This window comes from Syngnathoides biaculeatus, chromosome 4, assembly GCF_019802595.1.
Source record: "Syngnathoides biaculeatus isolate LvHL_M chromosome 4, ASM1980259v1, whole genome shotgun sequence".
Taxonomy (NCBI): domain Eukaryota; kingdom Metazoa; phylum Chordata; class Actinopteri; order Syngnathiformes; family Syngnathidae; genus Syngnathoides; species Syngnathoides biaculeatus.
The window spans coordinates 14,776,490-14,798,607 of record NC_084643.1 but is presented as its reverse complement, the minus strand read 5'-3'; the positions used below and the strand labels follow the sequence as shown (position 1 = coordinate 14,798,607).

At 43.1% G+C, this 22,118-nt stretch overlaps 1 protein-coding gene across 4 annotated transcripts in view; it reads left to right on the top strand.

Moving 5' to 3' along the window:
• Positions 1-11,037, top strand: part of LOC133499409 (3-hydroxy-3-methylglutaryl-coenzyme A reductase-like) — a 69,022-nt gene extending 57,985 nt beyond the window's left edge. Inside the window, exons 20-21 of one of the 4 annotated variants that reach the window (XM_061817411.1) lie at positions 148-317; positions 7,763-11,037. In XM_061817411.1, the coding sequence (XP_061673395.1) occupies positions 148-317; positions 7,763-7,917 (325 nt within the window). In that variant the 3' untranslated portion in view covers positions 7,918-11,037. The other 3 variants (XM_061817412.1, XM_061817414.1, XM_061817413.1) reach the window with 3 other exon arrangements.
• The last annotated feature ends 11,081 nt before the right edge of the window (positions 11,038-22,118 follow it).

Genomic DNA, 22,118 nt, shown 5'->3' with positions numbered 1-22,118 from the left:
GAGGACTGGAATTCAAATCCCACCCCTGCCTGTGTGGAGTTTGCATGTTCTCCCCATCCGTGCCTGTATGGGTTTTTTCGGGGCACTCTGGTTTTCTCCCACAACCCCAAAAATGTGCATTAATTGGGGACTCTGAATTGCCCCTAGGTGTGATTGTGAGTGCGACTGCTGTCTGTCATGTGCCCTGCGATTGGCTGGCAACCAGTTCAGGGTGCACTGTGCCTCCTGCCTGATGACAGCTGGGATTGGCTCCAGCACTCCTACGACCCTCGTGAGGATAAACGTATCAAAAAATGGATGGCTATATAAACATAAAGGTAGAAGTACATGTATGTTGAACAAAAATATAAATGCAAAAAATAAAACACTCGTTTTTGTTCTCATTTTTCATGAGCTGTACTCAGAGATCTAAACCTTTTTCTACATACACAAAAGGCCATTTCCCCCAAATATTGTTCACAAACCTGTCTAAATCTGTTAGTGAGCATTTTTCTACTGCAGAGTGGACGACTGGTTAGCACATCTGGCTCACATTTCTGTGGACCTGCGTTAAAATCCCAGCCCCGCCCGTGTGAAGTTTGTATGTTCTCCCTTTGCCCGCGTGGATTTTCTCTGTGTACTCCGGTTTCCTCCCACATCCCAAAAACATGCAGGCTAGGTTAATTGATGCCTCTAAATTGCCCGTTGGCATGTATGTGAGTGAGAATAGTTGTTTGTTTATATATGCCCTGCAATTGGCTTTCAACCAGAGCTGTTGCCCGTGAAGTGAATGTTCATTTCTCAACCATAAGATATCTCCAGAGGAATTTCAGACAATTTGGTAGTACATCCAACTGGCCTCACAACCATTGTACACCAGCCACACCAGCCAAGGATCTCCACATCCAGCATGTTCACATCCAAAATCATCTGAGACCAGCCACCCGGACAGCTACTGCAACAATCAATTTGCATAACCTAATAATTTCTACAGAAACCGTCTCATTCGAAGCTCATCTGTTTGCTCGCCATCCTCATCGGGGTCTTGAACTGACTGCAGTTTGTCGTTGTTACTGACTTGAGTGGGCAAATGCTCACATTTTATGGCATCTGGCACTTTCGAGAGGAGAGGTATGAAAAAAATTAAAAGATACTATCCTTTGTCATGATAGTTTTTAGGAAACTATATCCATTTCCATTTTCCATATTGCTTATCCCCAATAGGGTCACGGGCATGCTGGCGCCTATCTCAGTTAACTGGGCGAGAGGCAGGGTACACCCTGAGCTGGTCACCACCCAATTGTAGGGCACACATAAACAATTATGCACACTCACATTGACACTTATCGACAACTTAGAGTTTTCAATTAACCTACAGTTGAAGCCAGAAGCATACATACACTGTGCTAAAACACATTTCATTTTTTTTGTCTCACTGTCTGAAGTCAAGTCAGACTAAACCTCTCCTGTTTCAGGTCACTCAGAATCATCAAAATTATTTAATTTTGTTGAATGCCACAACAATAAGAAAAAGAATTACTGAGAATTTTATATTATTTTCAAGGTCATACGTTTGCAAACATTTTCTTAGTATTGAGTTGCATTTCATTTGAACTGCTTGACTTGGGTCTAACGTTTTGGGTAACCTTCCACAAGCTTCTGACAGTAGTAGTAGTAGTAGTAGTAGTAGTAGTAGTAGTCTGAATTCTGGCACATTGCTCCTGACAAAACTGGTGTAACATGGTCAGGTTTGTCAGTTACCTTGCTCGCACAAGCCTTTTAACCTCTGCCCACAAATTTTCAGTGGGATTCTAATCAGGGCTTTGTGATGGAAAATCCAAAACTTTGGCGATATCTTTGTTATCCTCAAGCCACTTTCTAACCATTTTGGCAGTATGCTTAGGGTCATTGTCCATTTGGAAGGCCCATTTGCGCCCAAGTTTTAGCTTCCTGTCTGATGTCTTGAGCTGCCTTAATATCTCCATGTGATTTTTTTTTCTTCATGATGGTGTCTATTTTATGAAGAGCTCCAATTCATGTTGTAGCAAAACAGCCCCACGAGATGGTGTTGCCACCTCCATGCTTCACAGTTGGTATGGTGTTCTCAAGTCTAAAAGCTTCTTGCTTTCTCCTCCAGATTTAACATTGGTCACTTTGGCCAAACAGCTCCACTTTAGTTTCATCAGATCACAGGATATGTCTCCAGAAGTTAATATCTTTGTCTTGGTGTCTTTTTGTCTTTAGGAGTAATAGCTTCATTCTCGTTGAGTGGTCTTTCATGATTCGTGCAGGAGGATAATGACACTTTCTTACCAGCTTCATTCAACATATTCACGAGGTCTTTAGCTCTTGTTTGGGGGTTGATTCACTCATTTTGGACCACAACACATTCATTTCTGGGACGAAGAGCCCATCTCCTTCCTGAGCTGTATGATGACTGGACATTCCTATAATGTTTACACTTGCTCTCCCTAGGTTGAGCCAGACTTGTGGAGTGCCACAATTCGTTTTCTGATTTTCTGGGCGATTTCTTTTGATTTTCTCATAATTTCAAACAAGGAAGCAGAGTGTTTGAGGTGTGGCGTTAAAGTCATCCGCAGGTGTGCTGTCAATTAACCCACATGTTATCAGTTAACTCGTCAGGAGCTTCCAAAGCCATGACCTGATCATCTGGGCTTCCCCATGTTCTTTAAAGACAGTATTTTTTTTGTACATAAGCCTTTGAAAAAAAAGCAAAATAAAATTCTCGAAGAAATTCTCTCGTTATTGTAGCATTTGATGAAATTAAACAATTTTGGTAATCCTGACTGAGTTGAGACACAGGTTTATTCTGATTTGACTTCAGACTGTGAGACAAAAAAACGTAATGTGTTTTTGCACAGTGTATGTAAACATTTGGCTTCAACTGTACTAGGGATGTTTTGGGGAATTTGGTCTAAACCGGAGTACCCGGAGAAAACTACAGAGGCAATGGGAGAACATGCATGTTTCAAGTTTTTGTTTTATTATTATTGCAAAGAAACCCAAAATTTTACATGCTGCCCCCCACGTAAAAAAACTACAACATTCAATCCATGCGCATCATCACCAACCATAGCAAATGCCCAAAATATGACATTGGATTTAAAAGTGATTCAATATAAATGTGTAAAAGTGCACTCATCTTTGTGTTCATATAGCAGGAAATAGGCGCATTTAAAGGGGAACCCCACTCATTGAAAATAAAGTATCAGATAGGTCATATCATTGGTACTGTAACTTTGAAATAAAGATTTTCATCAGATATTATTTAAGGTTGTTTGTATCGGCAATTTTGAATGTTCCTGGTCGCTGACATTTTGGGAGTCAGATGGTTCTTCGGACGAGAATGACGTGGAGTCTGATGAGTGAGCTGCGGAGGCAGGTCACGAGCCAAGCTTCGGGAAGGTGGCCAAGGAGGCCATTAGGTGATTAGGTGATCTTTGGCGATGGCGGAGGCCGTTAGCCGAGCTTCGGGGAGGCCGCGAGCTGAGCTTTGACGGCAGCGGAGGTCGTTAGCTGTATCTAGTGTAATAACGGGTGTTGGCAATGTCCTGTAAATGGTGAAAAAGGACAGCTAATGACTTTTGTGCAGTTTTTCCAACTCTCTATAGTGCTTTTTTTGTTTGTTCGTTTACAACTGTCTGGGATATATATCCAAAGAAATTTAGAACTGTGCACTATTTCCACACGGTCACCATTGATGAAAATGGGGGATGGGTCAGCACTGCATTTTTTTAAACCTGAAAGAGACCCTGGGGACGACCCAGGTCACGCTCAGGAGTCTATGTCTCTTGGCTGGCCTGGGAACGCATCGGGATCCTTCTGGAAGAGCTGGAAGAAGGGCAAAAATCAGTACACAGGCAGGCAGTCTAGAAGGCAACCGTATCCAAATTGTGAGGCAAAAGGCGAGGTCAAAACATAAGGCACATTCAGATTACTGTGAGTCAAAAAAAGTGGAACAAGGAATACCGGAATGTGACAACGAGGTACAACAAACTAGCAAAAAGCAACATCAAGCACAAGGTATATATGGATGGCATAATTAACATTGATGTGGAACAAGTGGGAAGGCTGCTCCCAGGAGCAGGTGCGTGTGAGGCAGACTGAATGACCACGCCTATGACAGCTTCCTTTGTTTAAAAACAGGTTGTTTGCAGAGCACCATATAGACAGATTTTGGACCTCAACATTAAAGGCATACACATCCTCCCCTGAGATGAGTCCCACCATAGTTGTGTCGTTTTCAAATTTAATGATGTGATTGGAGGGGTCGACGGGTGTGCAATCAGAGGTGTACAGGTAGTAGAGAAGAGGGCTCACCACTCGGGCCTGAGGGAAACCGGTACTGTGATGGAGGAAGCGAGGTGAAGGCCAGGTCTGACAGTTTGGGGGCGGTTGGTGATAAAGTTCACAATCCAGGAGCGAAGATGTGTCTCAAAACCAAGGTTAAGCAGTTTCCTAATCAAATGTGGTATAGTGATATTAAATGCAAATTGGGGTAATCTATTGTTTATGTGCCTTAGTATGTATGAGTCTCTCCAGGCATTTTGTGACAATGAGGGTGAGAACAATAGGTCTGTAGTCATTTAAACAGTTGAGAGCATGCTTTTTGGGGACAGGGATTATGACAGTTGATTTGAGGCAGGGTGGGACAGTGGCTTGTGAGAAAGATTTAAGATTTTTGTGAACACTGGGGCAAGCTCAGAAGCACAGGCTTTGGGTACCTTTCCAAGTACTCCATGCAATCAGCAGCCTTCCTTGGATTTGCAGATCTGAATGCTTCTCTCACCTCATACACCTGTCAGAAAGTACCTGGATGACAGTGTCAGCAAGAGATGAACATGGTGATATTCTCGTCTCTGATCTTCTGGTCTTTTCCTCAAAGCATGCAAGAAAGCAGTTTAGCTCCTCTGTCAGCGATCTCTTGATGGTGGGAATGATGGATGACCTGCTCTCGAAATTGGTTACTTGCTGCCCTCCCATCTACATGCTTCTTGTGTTGTTTGTAAGATGTTGCTTGATTTTCCTTTTGGAAGTCCAATTGACCTCTTTAATGCCCCTTTTCAGATCAGCTCTTGGTACTGCATAAAAGGCCATGTCACCAGATTTAAAAGCCATATGATGAGCTATGAGAAGGTTGCAGGTGTGTCCGGTCATCCAGGGTTTCTGATGAGGATAAACACCCTTTTATTAAAAAAAAAATATATATTTTATCAAACATTTTACATTTTATAAAAAACAAAAATATTTTTCATGATTATAAATAACGTTTTCTGCACAACTTCAGATGTACAGTTGCACTGTCTGTGGGAATTCCTCAATCTCATGGTGTTCAAATAAATCCCAACTTCTCTCAGCAAAACAGTTTTGTAATTTTGGGAAAGCATCTGAAGGCCAGATGTTAGCAGTTTTTGTGGTGGTCTATATTTTCCTCCTGAGAGGGGCATAGGCTGGGACCATGAGCCGGGATATGTGGTCAGACAGACCAACATGTGGGAGGGGTACTGCTCTGTAGGCCTGCTTGATGTTTGAATACCGACGGTCAAATGTATTCCCTTCTCCGCTGAAACATTTCACATGTTGGGTGAAATTGAGGAGAAGAGGCCTGGGACATGTCTACTTAAAGTCCCCAGCAATGATATGTACTCCCTCGGGGTAAGCCCTGTGGACTTTATTTACATTTTCATTCAGGTGGCTGAGAGCAATGCCAGTCTTAGCGTCATGTGGAATGGAGACAGCTGTAATAACTGCGTTTGAGATCTGTCTCGGTAGGTAAAAGGGTCTAAGTGAGACTGACAGAGATTTTATTTCCAGTGAGCAATAACTGTCAGTAATCTGGCTCTGTGAGCACCAGATAATGACCAGTCATTATGTATGTCGATACACAGACCTCCACCTTGGTTCTTGCCAGAGTCTCCGTTGCGGTCCTGTAGCTTGTGCCCTGCTAGCAGGACAGCGGCATCCGTGATCGACCAGTTTAGCCACTTCTCTGTGACTCTGACGACACAGCAGTCTCGTACAGTGATTTGCAACATGCAGAAGCTCCAGACCATTTTGGTCACGGTGGAGCTCGCATTTGAGAGAAAATTGCTCGAGTGGTGGTTTGTGGGGGTGTCTTTGCAGCTTAGCTAACAAGCCAACCTGCCAGGTGGGCAGCCCCGCTTCTGCTTCCTCTCTTGAGACAGACGGCCCCACTTGGTACTCCAAACAACAATCCATGATGACCCGTAGGGCCCCATGTTGGGAATGTTGTGCACCTTGTCGAAAGTCAGAGGTGATATCCACCCTGGCTTGGCCATAAATGATCACCTCCTACCAGCTGCATGTGAAGAGTTTGTTTTCAAAACGAGACATAGGCATTTTTTTCAGATTTACGAAACTCGCGCCAAAATTATCCATTCGGAGCTGGATAATTATCCATTCGGAGCTGGATAAATTTGGCGCGAGTTTCGTAAATCTGAAAAAAATGCCTATGTCTCGTTTTGAAAACAAACTCTTCATGTGAACCCAGGTCCTTAGAACTGTGAGGGAGATGTGATAAGTAGTCATCCACCATGCCACCTGGGAAATTAACTCACCCTGAAAAAAGAAAATGGAAAAACTAAACACAAATATATTGCAAGTAAGTATACGTATATATATAAGTGCAATTGGTAACACAAAAATACTGTCCAAATTATATAAAAATTGAGTAACTGTAGCAAAATTCTGCAATATTGTGATGACATGTTGTCATCTGGGAGCACAGTGGCGTGACTGGTTTGAGTGTCTGCCTCACGGTTCTGAGAACTGGTGTTCAAATCCCAGCACCGCTTCTGTGGAGTTTGCATGCTCTCCCCATCCCAGCATGGTTTTTTTCCAGGCACTATATCCTCCCATCCAGACACTGTTTCCTCCCACATCCCAGAAACATCTATTTATTGAAGACTCTAAAATTGCGTGTGTGAATGTGTGTGCTAATGATTTTTTGTATGTGCCCTTTGATTGTCTGGCAACCAGTTCAGGGTGTAGCCCGCCTCCGGCCCGAAGTAGCTGGGAAAGGTACCAGCACTCCCGTGACCCTTGTGGAGATACGTGGCTCAGAAAATGGATGGATGTTTTGATCTATTCATGTCATGATCCTGCCGCTTCAGCACGAGCTGTGCGGGTGCCCGCGCGGCTGCGCTAATTGGGAGGACACACCTGTGCCTCATGCGGGCTGATCATCCCCTGTTTATATAGGACCCGGTGACAACTGGTCCTCCGCCAGTTCATTGAGCTTTATGTCCCGTTCCAGCACTCTCGTATTCCTGACTGAACCTGTGTGTACCGACCTCCGTCCGTTCTCTGACCAACCTTGTAAGCCTGACTCCTAGATACTTCTGCCTGCGTTGATTGTTTCCCCGTGTACCGACTCCTGCCTGTCCGCTCATCTGTTCTCTTCGCCGGACGTCACAACTACCGCTGCTGCACCGGACTGCCTGCTCGATCCCTGACCCCTGCATACAATAAACGTGTCTCTTCTTGAACTACCTTGCGTCTTCCGAGTTCCTGCATTTGGGTCCTACTCTCGTTTCCGATGGGACGTGACAATTCATTAATATAACACATTACAAATTTTAATGTATTTTGTGGGTAGGCTGCAACAGATTAAAGCTATTTCCATTCATTTCAATTGGGAGAGCTTTTTTCAAGATATCAGTAATTTTAGTTATGAATGTGGTTACACAAATTAACCTCGTATCGGAAGATGCCACTGTATTTTAATGTTTTTATTTTACAGAAATAGTCAAAAGATGTGCCCTGCGATTGGCTGGGAACCAGTTCAGGGTATACCCTGCCTCCTGCCCATTGACAGCTGGGATAGCCTCCAGCACTCCCCGAGACCCTCGTGAAGATAAGCGGCGAAGAAAATGGATGGATTGTCAAAAGATTTAAATACAATTCTGAAGACCTTTTAACTCTTAATTTTGAAGTGATTGTTTAGCAAAAGAACATCGCAAAGCAAAGCAAATTTCTTTGTAATGCGCATTTCATACACAAGGTAACTCAATGCGCTTCACATAATTAAAAGCATGCAAATAAATGGAAACATTTGAAAAAGTACAATTAAAATGAGCTTTTAGTGCAAGAAATATCTCTGAAAAGTGGAAGTACTCTAAAATATATGAGTAAAAAGTTTTTAATGTGTATTTGAAAAGACTCGCACTTGGGGCTGACGTCACCTCTGTTGGCAATTTATTCTATTTTTTGCAGCATAATAGCTAAATCCTGCTACACCGTGTTTGCTTTTGACTCTACACTCTATTATGAGAACTACGTCAGTCTATCTCTAAACCCTACTGGATTTGTATCACATTAGCATTTCTTTCATGTATTCAAGATCGAAACCATTTAGTGATTTGTAGACCAGTACCGGAACTTCGGTCCCTGTACGACCAGGTCCAGAATTTGGCCCGCATTGGCAGCAATAAGTCGGACTTGTTTCTGGTGAGAGTTGGACTCTGCCAAGGCTCCCCTTTCTCAACAATTTAATTCAAAACTTTTATAGACAGAATTTCTAGTTGCACCTGAGGTGTAGAGGGTGTCTGGTTTGGTGGCCTCTGCATCGCATCTCTGCTCTTTGCTAATAGATGATGTGGTTCTGTTGGCTTCATCAAGCCGTGATTTCCAACAGTCACTGGAGCCGAGTGTGAAGCGGGTGGGATGAGAATCTGCACCTCCAAATCTGAGACCATGGTCCTCAGTTGGTAAAGGGTGGTGTGCCCTCTCCACGTCGGGGATGAGATCCTGTTCCAAATAGAGGAGTTCAAGTATCATGGGGTCTTGTTCACGAGTGAGGGAAGAATGGAGGAGATCAACAGGTGGATTGGTGTAGCATCTGCAGTAATGCCTGAACCATTTAAGGACAGTTCCATTTAGTCCGACCCACGTTTCCAATCTGTTTAGCGGTATATTGGGATCTACCATATCAGAAGCTGCACTGATATCCAAGACCAAAATTAACACCTTTCCTGAATCAGTATTCAATCTTTTGATAAGAGCAGATTCTGTACTGTAATAAGTTGTGAAACCAGATTGAAATTTGTCAAAAAGCCCATTTTAAATAAAAAAAAATGCTAGTGTAGTATTAGTTTTGTATAGGTACATAAACTAGCTTAATCCTAAATTTGTTTTAATGTGTTGTCTAAAAAAATATATTTCTGTCTTTAGATCCAAGGTAAACTTCCAAGAGAGTGTGGGAACCTGCAACAAGCAAGCTTCCTGAGAGCAGAAGGCACCATTGCTCCCCTCTGTGAGGCCTGCCACTGACTGAATCATCTAGGCACTGAAATGATTCCAGACTTTGTGTTTTCAAAACAACACAACTATTTTGTCCGATCAAAGTGCTTTCTGTTTGTCTTTAACCATGGCTTTATTTTTTTTTCATGTGAATTGAGGTCATGCAAAAGCATGGAACAATAAATGCACATCATTGATTCAATTTAAAAAAAAAAAAGTTATGTGTGAATGTTAAACTTGAGTTACATCTACTTGTCACGGGCAGAACTTGGGATTGGACGCAAAATGCACGACTATGAAATCAGGTTCAGTTGGAGCAGGAGGTTTATTTAGACTGCCATCGATACACAAGCAGGCAGTCCAAGGAAACAACGGTAATAGTATCAGCAGGTAAAGAGGCAAAGTCAAACTCAAAGCAGGGTCAAGCATCCAAGAGGTACTTGACATAACACAAGGAAATGCGGGAACATGATGACAAGGTGCAACGATCTGACAAAGGACAAGATAAAACGTACTGCAATATATGTGAGACTTAATGAGCGTAAACGAGGCCGGAGCAGGTGCGTACGAAGCAGGGAGTAGAAGGAAATGATCTTCATGTTGGGTGAGGCGAAGACCTTGGGCCTGGAAAGCCTTGCGCAGCAGATCAGAGTTGGCTGGGCCCATGTCTTGGCTAGATCGTTCTGTCATGGGCGGAACTCGGGATTGGACCTAAAATGTACGAATCTGGAAACCCAAGTTCTGTTGAAGTAGAAGGTTATTTCAGTCTGGCAGGCTAAGAAAACAACAGGAAGGCAAAGAGGCAAGGTCAAACGTGAAGCAGGTTCTAGCATCCAAGAGCAAGGTATAACGATCTGGCAAAGGACAAGGTAAAGTGTGCAGCAATATATGTGAGCGGTAGTCAGCGTAAATCAGGCCCAGGTGAGAAGCCATCTCGCCAGAGCAGGTGCACACAAGGCAGCAAATTCTGATACAGTATTTTTACCGAAAGATTACATGAGATTTATTGCTTTCATATCTTTTGTCCATTTATTTATCTAACATACTATGGAGTAAACACAGCTAACTTGACCAAAAGTCACCTATTTAGCACATTATCCCTGATTCCTCCTTTCCAGGTATGACCAAGCTTAATTCCAACTGTTCCATTCATGTAACAATTAGCAAGTGTAAGTGTATTAATCATGACTGAATAGTGAGTCACAGGGATGATGATGTATAAAGATGGCTGTTGCATTGTTTCGGTTGCTATACTCAGTGTGACACAAGTCCACTCTCTTTAGCAACCCGCTTCTTTTTTTACTATTAATAATGAAATACTCTAATTTGGTATGGTTTATTAAATGTGATACAATAATACTGTATGTACAGCATCAAACTGAAAGCCAATAGAGGCTTGCTGTTCAGGATATTCAGTTATCCAATCCCTCATTGAGCATGCAACCCTAATTTTTATGCAATGGTCTTGTCCAATTTCGTTCAACACCATTGCTCAGTGTGCGGCAGGCCTAAGGCACTTAAAATAAATGCTGTTTGAAATTGGAGTTTAGACAAAACAGCTTTGCAGTGATGTTGTGGGTTCCTTCTGTGACTTCATAAATAAAGTACCATTTTTTCCAGACTATAAAACGTCCCAGAGTTTAAGCCAAACCAGCGAGAAAATGGATAATAAAGAAGGAAAAAAAAACGTGTATAAGTCACACTGGACCATAAGTCATATTTTTGAGAGGAAATTTAGTTGATAAAACTCAACAATGAGAACAGACATTTCATTTTTAAACAATTTAAAATAAAAATAGAATAGAGAACAGGCTGAATACATGTACAGTATTGCTAACGTTGCATGGCACATAAACAACAAACTGAGAATGTATCCTGTATGTTCATGTGCCCCTTATGTTCACAGGATTTCAGCATAAAGAACAAGCTAACAATCTTACCTAATCATCAGTGTCATTCCAAATCAATAAATTCAGTAAAATCTTCATCCTCGGTGTCACTTCTAAACAACTCCGCCAACTGCAGAGGTAGATGATGCGTCGCTTCCTCTTCCACGTTGCTTTCGTCAAACTCATGGTGAGTTGCAGTTACAACTAGCCTATTCCAGCCTTTCTGAATCCAGACAGGATGGGTTTTGGTTGTCACTGAAGCCCATACTTTTTCAAGCCATCCAATGACGATCTGGAAATTTGCATGAGGCATTCACCCAGTTGCCGTGAAACTGTTCTCTCCATCCATCCACTGCTCCCACAAGTTATGCAAGACTGCCATAAAGCTCGGATTCATGGAGATATCAAATCGCTGGAGTATTTTGGTTAAGCCTCAGGGGATGATGGCAGTTGTGGATTTGAAAACATTTAATTCATTTTTGAACTGTAGCGTGATGGCTGCTCGCATTGCTATTGACACATCACAAGCACAGCTTTTTGTGCTCTAAAGAAGCCATCTGGATGCCAAGTGCAGCTGCATATTTCACAACTTGCATCTTGTAATCTGCAGAATATGATTTCCTCTTCAATGCCATTTTTCTTCTGTCCTCAGTTGTTTTTAAAAGTTACAGCAAATGTTGAAATGATGACTTTTCAGAGGTACAGAAGTAGCAGATACAGATTCACAGGCCTAGAGCTTCCTCTTGCGGTTGTCAGTGTGAAAAGGATAAGCAGCCCCCAAAAAAATGGATGGATGGATATATCCATCCATCCATCCATTTTCTGAGCCGGTTATCCTCAAGAGGGTCGCAGAAGTACTGGACCCAATCCCAGCTGTCATCAGACAGGAGGGAGAACAGCTGTCAAATAAATGGATGGATGGTGTAGTGGTTGGCACTTTTAACTCAATTCACCACTGATGATAATTCATATTTGGGGAAACAATGTTAAGAGTTTATTAACACAAAGTCCACGGGTCCCAAAATTGTGGAACAGGTGGAAAATGATCCATATTATAATGTATCTTTTGTGTTTTGAAAATGCTACTCCTGTCGCTGAGCCAAAGCTCCTTTTACGATAAGTAATACCGGAACCTGGCTGCAATCCAACATCATGATTTTGATTGTGTGTAACATCCATCCATCTTCTACCACTTTTCCAGGTCGGGTTGCAAGGGCAGTAGCTTTAGAAGGGATGCACAGACTTCTTTTTCCCTAGCCACTTCATTCAGCTCTTCCAGGGGGATCCCAAGGCGTTTCCACACCAGCAGAGAGACGTTGTGTCTCCAGTGTTTCCTGGGTTGTCCCCAAAGTCTCTTTCGGTAGGACGTGCCCGGAACACGTTACCAGTGAGGGGTCCAAATCATCCAAATCAAATGCGCCAGCCACTTCTTCTGGCTGCTCTTAATTCAGAGGGGCAGTGGCTCGACACTGACCCCTTCCAAGATGACCAAGCTTCTCACTCTATCTCTAAGGGAAAGCTTGGACACCCTGTGAAGGAAACAAATTTTGACCAATCGTACCTGGGAACCTCTTGTTTTGGTCCTGACCCACACCTCATACCATAGTTGATGGTTGGAACATAGATCAACTGGTAAATTGAGAGCTTTGCCTTTCGACTTAGCCTCCTCTTTACCACATGGGAGCGTTACAAAAATCACTGGAGATCCCACGCCAATCTGCCTGTAGATCTACCGCTCCATTCTTCCCTTACTTGTGAACAAGACCCCAAGATACTTGAAGTCCTCCACTTCGGGCAGGATTTTATCCTGACCCAGGAAAATCCATGGCCTCAGATTTGGGGTTGGTGATTCATCCCAGCCACTTCACACTGCCGCAAACCGCTCCAGTGATAGTTGGAGATCGTGGATTGAAAAAGCCAATAGAACCACATCATCTACAAAGAGCAAAAATGCAATCCTGAGGCTACCAAAATGGATCCCCTCTGTGCATCGGCTGCGCCCAGAGATTCTGTCCATAAAATTTGTGGAAAAAAATCAGTGATAAAAGGTAGCTGTGCCGGAGTCCAACTTTCACCAGAAACGAATATGACTTCCTGCCTGCAATACAGACCAATCTCTGACACTGGTCGTACAGGGACTGAACAGCCCGTATCAGATTCTTCTGTGCCCCATACTCCCGAAGGACCACCCCGGAAACTCATCGAGGCACACGGTCGAATGCCTTCTCCAAGTCCACAAAATGAATGTAGACTGGTTGGACGAACTCCCATGCACCCTAGAGAATCTTGCCGAGGGTGTAGAACTGGTCCACTGTTCTAAGGCCAAGAGGAAAACCACATTGCGCCTCCTGAATCTGAGATACGACTTCCCAACAGACCCTCCTCTCCTTCACCCCTGAATAAACCTTACCAGGGAGGCTGAGATGTGTGATCCTCTTGTAGTTGGAACACACCCAGTCTTCCAATCCACAGGCACTGTCCCCGATATCCACACGATGTTGCAGAGGCATGTTAACCAGGACAGTCCCACAACATCCAGAGCCTTTAGGAACTCCGGGCGAATCTTGTCTACTCCAGGGGCCCTGGCATCAAGGAGATTTTTAACCACTTCGATGACCTCAACCTCAGAGATAGGAGAGCCTGCCTGAAAGAACAGAGACTCAGCTTCCTCATGGGAAGGGGTGTTGTTGGAATTGAGGATGTCTTCAAAGTATTCTCCCCACCAACTCACAATGTCTCAAGTGGAGGTCAGCAGCTGTCGAGCCTCACTATACACAGTTTTGATGATGCACTGCTTTCCCCTCCTGAGATGCTGGATGGTGGAAGAGAATTTCCTCAAAGACATCGTGAATTTGTTCTCCATGGCTTAACCGAATTACTCCCAGGCCCGTGTTTTTGCTTCAGTGACCACCAAAGCTGCATTCCACCTGGCTAGCGGGTACCTATCAGCTGACTCAGGAGTCCCACAGGCGTAAAAGGCCCAATAGGACTCCTTCTTCAGCTCGACGGCACCCCTCACTGTTGCTGTCCACCAATGTGTTTGGGGGTTCCCTCCACTACAAGCACCAACCAACCTACAGCCACAGCTCTGGGCGTTCCCTAACCCTAACCCTCAGCAATGGAAGTGCGGACATTGTCCACTCAGACTCAATGTCCCCTGCCTCCCCCAGAACATGAGTAACGTTCCTTTTGAGGTGGGAGTTGAGAGTTCTTCTGACAGGGGAATCTGAAACCGTTCCCAGCAGACGCTCACAATACAACTGGGCTTGGAATGTCATACCAGAAACTTCCCTCACCATCGGAGCCAACTCACCACCAGGTAGTGATCAATTGATAGCTCCGCCCCTGTCTACACACGAGTGTCCAAAACATGCGGCACAAGTCCAATGACATGACGAGAAAGTGGGACCTCTGACATAGGGTGTCCTTGTGCCAAGTGCACGTTGACATCTTTTCTCCAGAACTTGGTGTTCATTATGGACAATCCATGATGAGCACAGAAGTCCAGTAACAGAACACTGCTTGGGTTCTGATTGGGTCTCATTGTCATTGCCCATATGAGCATTGAAGACCCCCAGCAGAACGATGGAGTCCCCTGAAAGCTTGTGCTTGAGCACTCCCTCTAAGGACTCTAAAAAGGGTGGATACTCTGAACCTTTATGTGGTCAATAGGCACAAACAACAGTCAGGACTCATCCCCCCCACCTGAAGGCAGAGAGAGGCTACTCACACATCCAAAGGGGAAAACCCCAATGGACACCAGCTGAGTCGTTGCCTCCAATCTTTGAGAACTCCAGAGTAGAACAGAGTCCAAACCCCAGAAGAACAGAGTCCAAACCCTCTTGAGAAGACTGGTCCCAGAACCCATGCTGTCTATAGAGGCGAGTCTGATTATATCTCGTCGGAACTTCTCCACCTCACACACCAGCTCAGGCTCTTTCCCTGCCAGAGCGGTGACATTCGTTGTGTCTAGAGCCAGTTTCTGTAGCCAGGTATTGGATCGCCGAGGTCCCCACCCTCGGATAGCAACCAGCTCACTTTGCACCCGACCCCTATGGCCCCTCTCATAGGTGGTGAGCCCATGAGAAGGAGGACCCATATTACCCTTTTGAGCCCCATGGCTGCAGGCATGGCCACCAGGCACTCACCTTCGAGCCCCACTTCCAGGCCTGGCTCCAGAGGTGGGCCCCAGTGGCCCGCGTCCGGGCAAGAGAAATCTGAATTCATTTGTGTATCCCATCAAAGGGATGTTTTGGCCATGCTTTCTCTGGTCCCTCACCTAGAACCTGTTTGCTATGTGTGACCCTACCAGGCGCGTGCCCCAGACAACTTGGCTCCTAGGACCATCGGGACACGCAAACCCTTCCAGCATGATAATGTGTTGGCTCAAGTATTTGTTTTATTATTTTGTAGTTATGCTACTTTGTTTGCTGTGGTGTGATAATTTTTGTTTCGATGTGACACTGTCCTTGTATATCGTCAGTAATGACTTGGCTACACAGGCAGTGTGTGGAGCAATGTAAGATTCTTCTGCTTACAGATGTTAAATGCACTTGTTCCTCACTGCTTCGTGAGTGCCATTATATAGTAGCCTACATACACGTAAAACAGTTGCTTCCATGCAAACAGTGTGTTTCAGTGTACTTTGGTGGACACAACATTTGCAAATTTTGGAGCTCAGTGTGCACATAAGGTGCACCACATTTTAAGGCGCCATGTCTAATATGCTTCCTCGTCTATTTAGAAGAGACTTTCAGACATTTACGGTTCTGAATAATGGGTAAATGTAAAAAAAGACCAAAATTAGTGAATATGCAGGGCCCTGAAGGATGAAACGCAAATGGGCAAGGGCACGCTGTATATACAGCATATACTGTAAATGCGTGTCTGTATATTTATGTACTGTATGTATATGTGTATACTCTTTTCAAGATCGTACCTACTTAGGTGGCAGGCTTGGTACGTTGTTCCCTAGTACTATTTTTGTTTTTGGGTTTTTTGGTCGTTTCTGTACTCAAGTTCGCAAGAAATTACTTGGTGACCATCAGAGAATCTTTCCTGGACTTTTTTTTAGACAACTCGCAATTTCGCTGAGTCTTTTCCCTGAGTTACTCACCAGAGCCATGATGGTGACAGCATCTGTACTCTAAGGAGAGTGGAGGCAAAGACGCTCAAGGGCAATCAGTATTAGTACTAGTAATCCCATAATTTCTCGTGTATAATGCGTTCTGAAGTATAATGCGCACCCCCAAAGTTGACCTAAAAAAAATTTGGAAAACCCTCCTACCAATGTACAATGCGCACCACCAATTTGCTACAATCAATATGCTCAAAATATTAGGAATTATCTTCATTTCTATTTTGCTAGGTTTGTAGTTTTATTGTTTGTACTTGCATTGTTTTTTAAAAAAAAATTGTCTGCACAACGGTCAGGTTTACCAGTTAGACATTTATTTAACAGGACACAAAAAAGAAGCAAAGCAGTTCAATTGTGACAGCTTCTGAGAAGAGAGGAGAGGAACTGTCTCGTACAATTCACTCCTGCAGTCTCTGATTATCCTTTCCTCAGCACCTCTATTTGGTTTCAAACGCCCCTTATTTACATGGATGTTCCAAAAAGGAGAGTGCGAGCAAAACACAGTTTGAGCATAGTGTACCTGTTTGTTAATGTGTGTGTGCATATGTGTGGAAGATTTCTGAGTACATGTGTGGTCAAGTTTGCAATCATTTCTTTAACAGACAACAGGCGATCCTTGTTCAAACAGTTTTGCTGATTAGATGTGCTCGTTCTTGTGCTATCTCCAGTTAAGCAGCTGCCACGTTATCTGAAGCAGATCAAAGCATTCTTCCAAGCAGAAGCAGTTTCTTCATTGCAGCAAATGTATGATAACTATACTAACAATTATTCCGACAACAACAATCATCATCAGCTGTTCAATGTTAAGAAGACCTGAAGTAACCTTGCCTTCTTAACACTAAATTTAGATGGTGAATTTCAGACAGCAAATTGTACCCAGTTGAATTGCAGACACCGAATTGCAGCCAGTTGAATGTCAGGAGACTGAAAATATTGCATTTGAATTTTAAAGGTTGAATTTTTTTATATGGGGAATTTGTCAACATTAAAAAGCTCAACTGAAATACAGCAATTGAAAATATGATCACTTTGAAACAACAATGTGAATTTTACAACATAACATTTTCAAAGGCATTTTTAATTCAAATCCTGGTGGCACATATTTACTTCCATAATATTTGTGCATAAAACCTTTGTGGATCATGAAGTTTATCCACTACATCACACATCCTTGGCCAAGACTTAAAAAGAAGCATCTGATTCAGCTCAAATATGAAAAAGATCCAAAGCAACTACCTTTGGTGCATCGCTGTTGAACTCATCATTGATGACTTGCTCCAGCTTTGGTGCCTCCTGGATTGCATTATGAACAGTGATTCCATGTTTCTCCCACAGTATGTCATCCTCTGTGCCATCCATGGCATTTTCAAGGAAACATTTTTTGATTCCTATAAGTCTTGGTTCCTTTTATTCCTCATTATTGTCAGCGCTTTGGGGGCGACGCTCCACAGTGCTAATAGCGCAGCCTCTCTCTTACATTTGCCCTCTGTTCGGCTACAATCTGGAGCTGCTTCTCTATAGCATCAGGTCGCTATCAAAACAATGAGTGCTCAAACTACGTAGAAATAAGTGTAATGGGCACATAAAAAAAATAGCGAGCATTTTAATTGTGTGTGCCCTGTTTTTTGTCTTCGAGCAGGTTAGGGAGCTGAGGTGGCGCACATTACCATAATACCATTTTTTGAACCACTCTATGTACCTGTATATGACTATCCAATGTAAAAAAAAAAAGTAAGTTTCTTTCAGCTTGTCCTTTTTGGGGTCGCCACAGCATATTTGGCACAATTTTTTTTACACCGGATGCCCTGACACAACCCTTCTCAGGGAGTGGAGGCCCCAGATACGAACCCACAACCCCTGATTTACCAAACCAGTGCTCTAACCACTGAGCTATGGGGCTCATATCCCTATCCAATGTGATTTTCTTTTTGTTTTAAATCTATACCGAAATACAATGTGCTCAATTGACTTTTTGAAAATATTTTTGGAATTTTTGCACATTATATAAGAAAAAATTACAGTATTTACTGTAGACTTTCGCAATTTTTGTCACTTTAAACTGCACCCTTTGCACAATTGTCATTTCACTGGTCTATAAAGGGTGAACCCTGAACGGGTAAGGGCACACTGTTTAAGCTTAACATAATATCGGGGGTCGACGTGCGCTAATTGCTCTGAATGCTAAAAAAAAAACTCTGCATCTTGCACAACTGTGACTCTTTACAAGAAATAGTTCCCTATTAATTGAATATCAGACATTTTTAGATTTGGAGTTTTTGTCATTCTAAATGTCCTTTGTTCATATCTGTATCCAGAAGTTACGGTCAGCCGACATGGAAAGGTCTTTTTCCCATTTGGTGATTGGTAGCGGCATTGATTTAATACTTAAAATTGATTCATAATTCACTGGATGAGAGATTAGAGCAGTGGTTCCCAAAGTCAACCTGGGCCCGGACCCCCAGTGAGTCGTTCAAAAAGCTTGCGGACCCCCAACGTCAACTTTAGCCAATAATGCAGTGCTGGACACAGCTATGCCATTCTGGTACAAAGAAATACTCAATTTTAGTGGCTCACGTGCTCTTGCTTTTTATTTTTGCACAATAAATCAAAACATGGTTCAGCACTGGAAAGGGCATATCTCACATCATGATTAGCGTCCAGACGATTTAGTTTTTTCGTTTTCACATCACGGAGCCCCTGGAAAGACGTTTTTAACCCCTTAGGGGTCCGTGTACCCCACTTTGGGAACCACTGGATTAGAGCATCTGGCTGATGCTGACGACGTCTGACGACTCCCTATGCCTGTGTCAGATTACTCCGGGACTCTGATTTCCTCCCACACCTCAAAAACATTAATTGCATAATCTAAATTTCACTTGGGTATGATTGATTGTGAAGGTTGTTTGTTTCTATGTGCCTTACGATTGGTTGGCAACCAGTTCATGTTGTACCCTGCCTCCTGCCCAAAGATAGCTGGGATAAGCTCCAGCACTCCCGCGACCCTTGTTAGGATAAGCAGTAATGGATAAATGGATAGTCATTCCATTACCAGTGTGTTTATTTACAAACTATACCTCATAGTATTGGGGGGAAAAAAGAACAAGTGGAATCGATGTACTGTCGAATTGAGCAGTAATGTTCAATTAAAATCATTGTTTTCAGTAAAGGTCAGTTGCATTTACCTTTGAGGTACTATTCATTTGCATTAAAACGTATAAAATGGTGTGTTTTCAAGCATTATATTGAAGTACAAATGTGACTTAATTTTCACGAGTAATATTTCAATTTTAATTATTCTTAAAGTACAGTACTTAGTGACAATTATTTGGGGAATACATTTCTGTTCCAGAGTGTTAATCATATGAGTTTGGCGTGAAAGAACCTGATTGACCTTCACTCCGCTCAACCTCAAAAAACATCTTTGACATGAACAAGAACACAGACAATGACTCATCATCAGTGAATTTTCTCCCCAGAAATACTTTTCTGAATGAATTAACCAAAGATGGACCACACACTACAGTATGTGCCTGCAAAGAAACAAACTGTACTTAAATGTCCAACTCAGTGGCCTGATCAGGAGCCAATAGATGAAACGAACTACAAATAAAGAGCAAAGGTGGCATCTCCAATTAGAAAACTTCCCACAGTTTGGTGATTTAAGTGGGCTCCAGACTTAAGGCAGATATATTTATTTATATATCTTAATAATTGAGGTATTTTACTCTGTGAAGAGGTGGAAATTCTTTGATGCAGGCCAAAAAATGGCATTGAGATCCAACACATCACAGATAAGGGTGATGTCAACAAGCTTGTCAAAAAAAAAAAAAAAAGCTTAGCACTCAATATAAAAACAGGTTTAAAAACTCAAATAATAAGGGCCACCTCTCATCTCTCAGACCCTGTGGGCCTGCCAAAGGAATGCACCAAAAGGAATCAAACAAACTGAGGGTGTGATCGCTCATACGATGAAAAATCATATTAGGAGGCTCAACTTTGAAATCGAATTGTTATTGTGCATTATAATCATAAAAATAAGCACACAAGTCAACTTACCCTCTTATAAGGAATAGTATCTTCTTCTTTTCCTTTCGGCTTGTCCCGTTAGGGGTCGCCACAACGTGTCATCTTTTTCCATCTAAGCCCATCTCCTGACCCCAAGTATATGATGTCATCCACTCTCGCTATCTCTTCTCCCTGGAGCTTCACTCCTCCTACACCGCCCCACACATTCATGCACATATATTCTGTTTTACGTTGGCTAATCTTCATTCCTCTCCTTTGCAGTGCATACCTCCATCTTTCTAATTGTTCTGCCACCTGTTCCCTGCTTGCACTGCAGATCACAATATCATCATAGTCCAAGGGGATTCCAGTCTAACCTCATCTGTCAGCCTATCCATTACTCAGTGCAGATCCCTGATGCAGTCCCACCTCCACCTTAAATTCTTCTGACACACCAACGCCACACCTCACTGCTGTTCTGCTGCCCTCATACATGTCCTGTACTATTTGACCATATTTCTCTGCCACACCAGACTTGCGCATGCAGTACCACAGTTCCTCTCTTGGTACTCTGTCATAGGCTTTCTTTAGGTCTACAAAGGCACAATGTAGCTCCTTCTGACTTTCTCTGTACATTTCCACGAGCATCCTCAAGGCAAATAATGCATCTGTGGTACTCTTTCTAGGCATGAAACCATACTGTTGCTTGCAGATACTTCTGTCCTGAGTCTAGCCTCCACTAGTCTTTCCCATAACTTCATTGTGTGGCTCATCATTTTTATTCCTCAATAGTTTCCACAGCTCTGATGCAAAGGCGATGGCCTTTGTTCTTAAAAATGGGGACGAGCACCCTTTCCGCCATTCTTCTGCCATCTTCTCTCCTGCTAGTATTCTATTGAATAAGTTGGTCAAAAACTCCACAGCCTCCTCTCCAAATTGGTTCCATACCTCCAACTGGACCAACTGTCTTTCCATATTTCATTCTGTTCAGTGCCTTTCTAAATTTCCCCTTACTAATCATTGCCACTTCCTGGTCATTCACGCTTGCCTCTTCGACTCTACCTTCTCTCCCATTCTCTTCATTCATTAACTTCTCAAAGTACTCTTTCCATCCTATTAGCACACAACTGGCACCATTCAACATATTTCCATCACTATCCTTAATCACCTTTACTTGCTGCACATCCTTCCCATCTCTATCCCTCTGTTTGGCCAACCTGTAGAGATCCTTTTCTCCTTCTTTCGTATCCAACCTGGAGTACATGTTGTCATATGCCTCTTGTTTAGCTTTCGCCACCTCTACCTTTGCCCTATGGCGCATCTCATTGTATTCCTTCCGCCTCTCCTCAGTCCTCTCCCACTTCACTGTGCCACTTCTTTTTCTTCGCTAATCTCTTTCCTCGGATCCTGTATTTTAGGGTTCCACCACCAAGTCTCTTTCTCCCCTTTCCTACCAGAAGGCACCCCAAGTACTCTCCTGCCTGCCTCTCTGAGTATCTTGGCAGTAGCATTCCAGTCTTCCTGGAGTTCTTCCTGTCCATCTAGAGCCTGTCTCAACTCTTTCCGTAACGCCACACAACAGTCTTCCTTCCTCAGTTCTACCTTTGTCTTCTTAATCTTCCTACCTGCTTACCAGAGTCATCCTACAAACTACCCACCTATGCTGTCGAGCTACACTCTCTCCCACCACAACCTTACAATCAGTAACCTCCTTCAAATTACATTGTCTGCGCAAAATATAATTCACCTGTGGGTCATTATATGTTCCTGCCTCTTCTGGAAAAAAGTGTTCACTACTGTCATTTCCATTCTTTTTACAGAGTCCA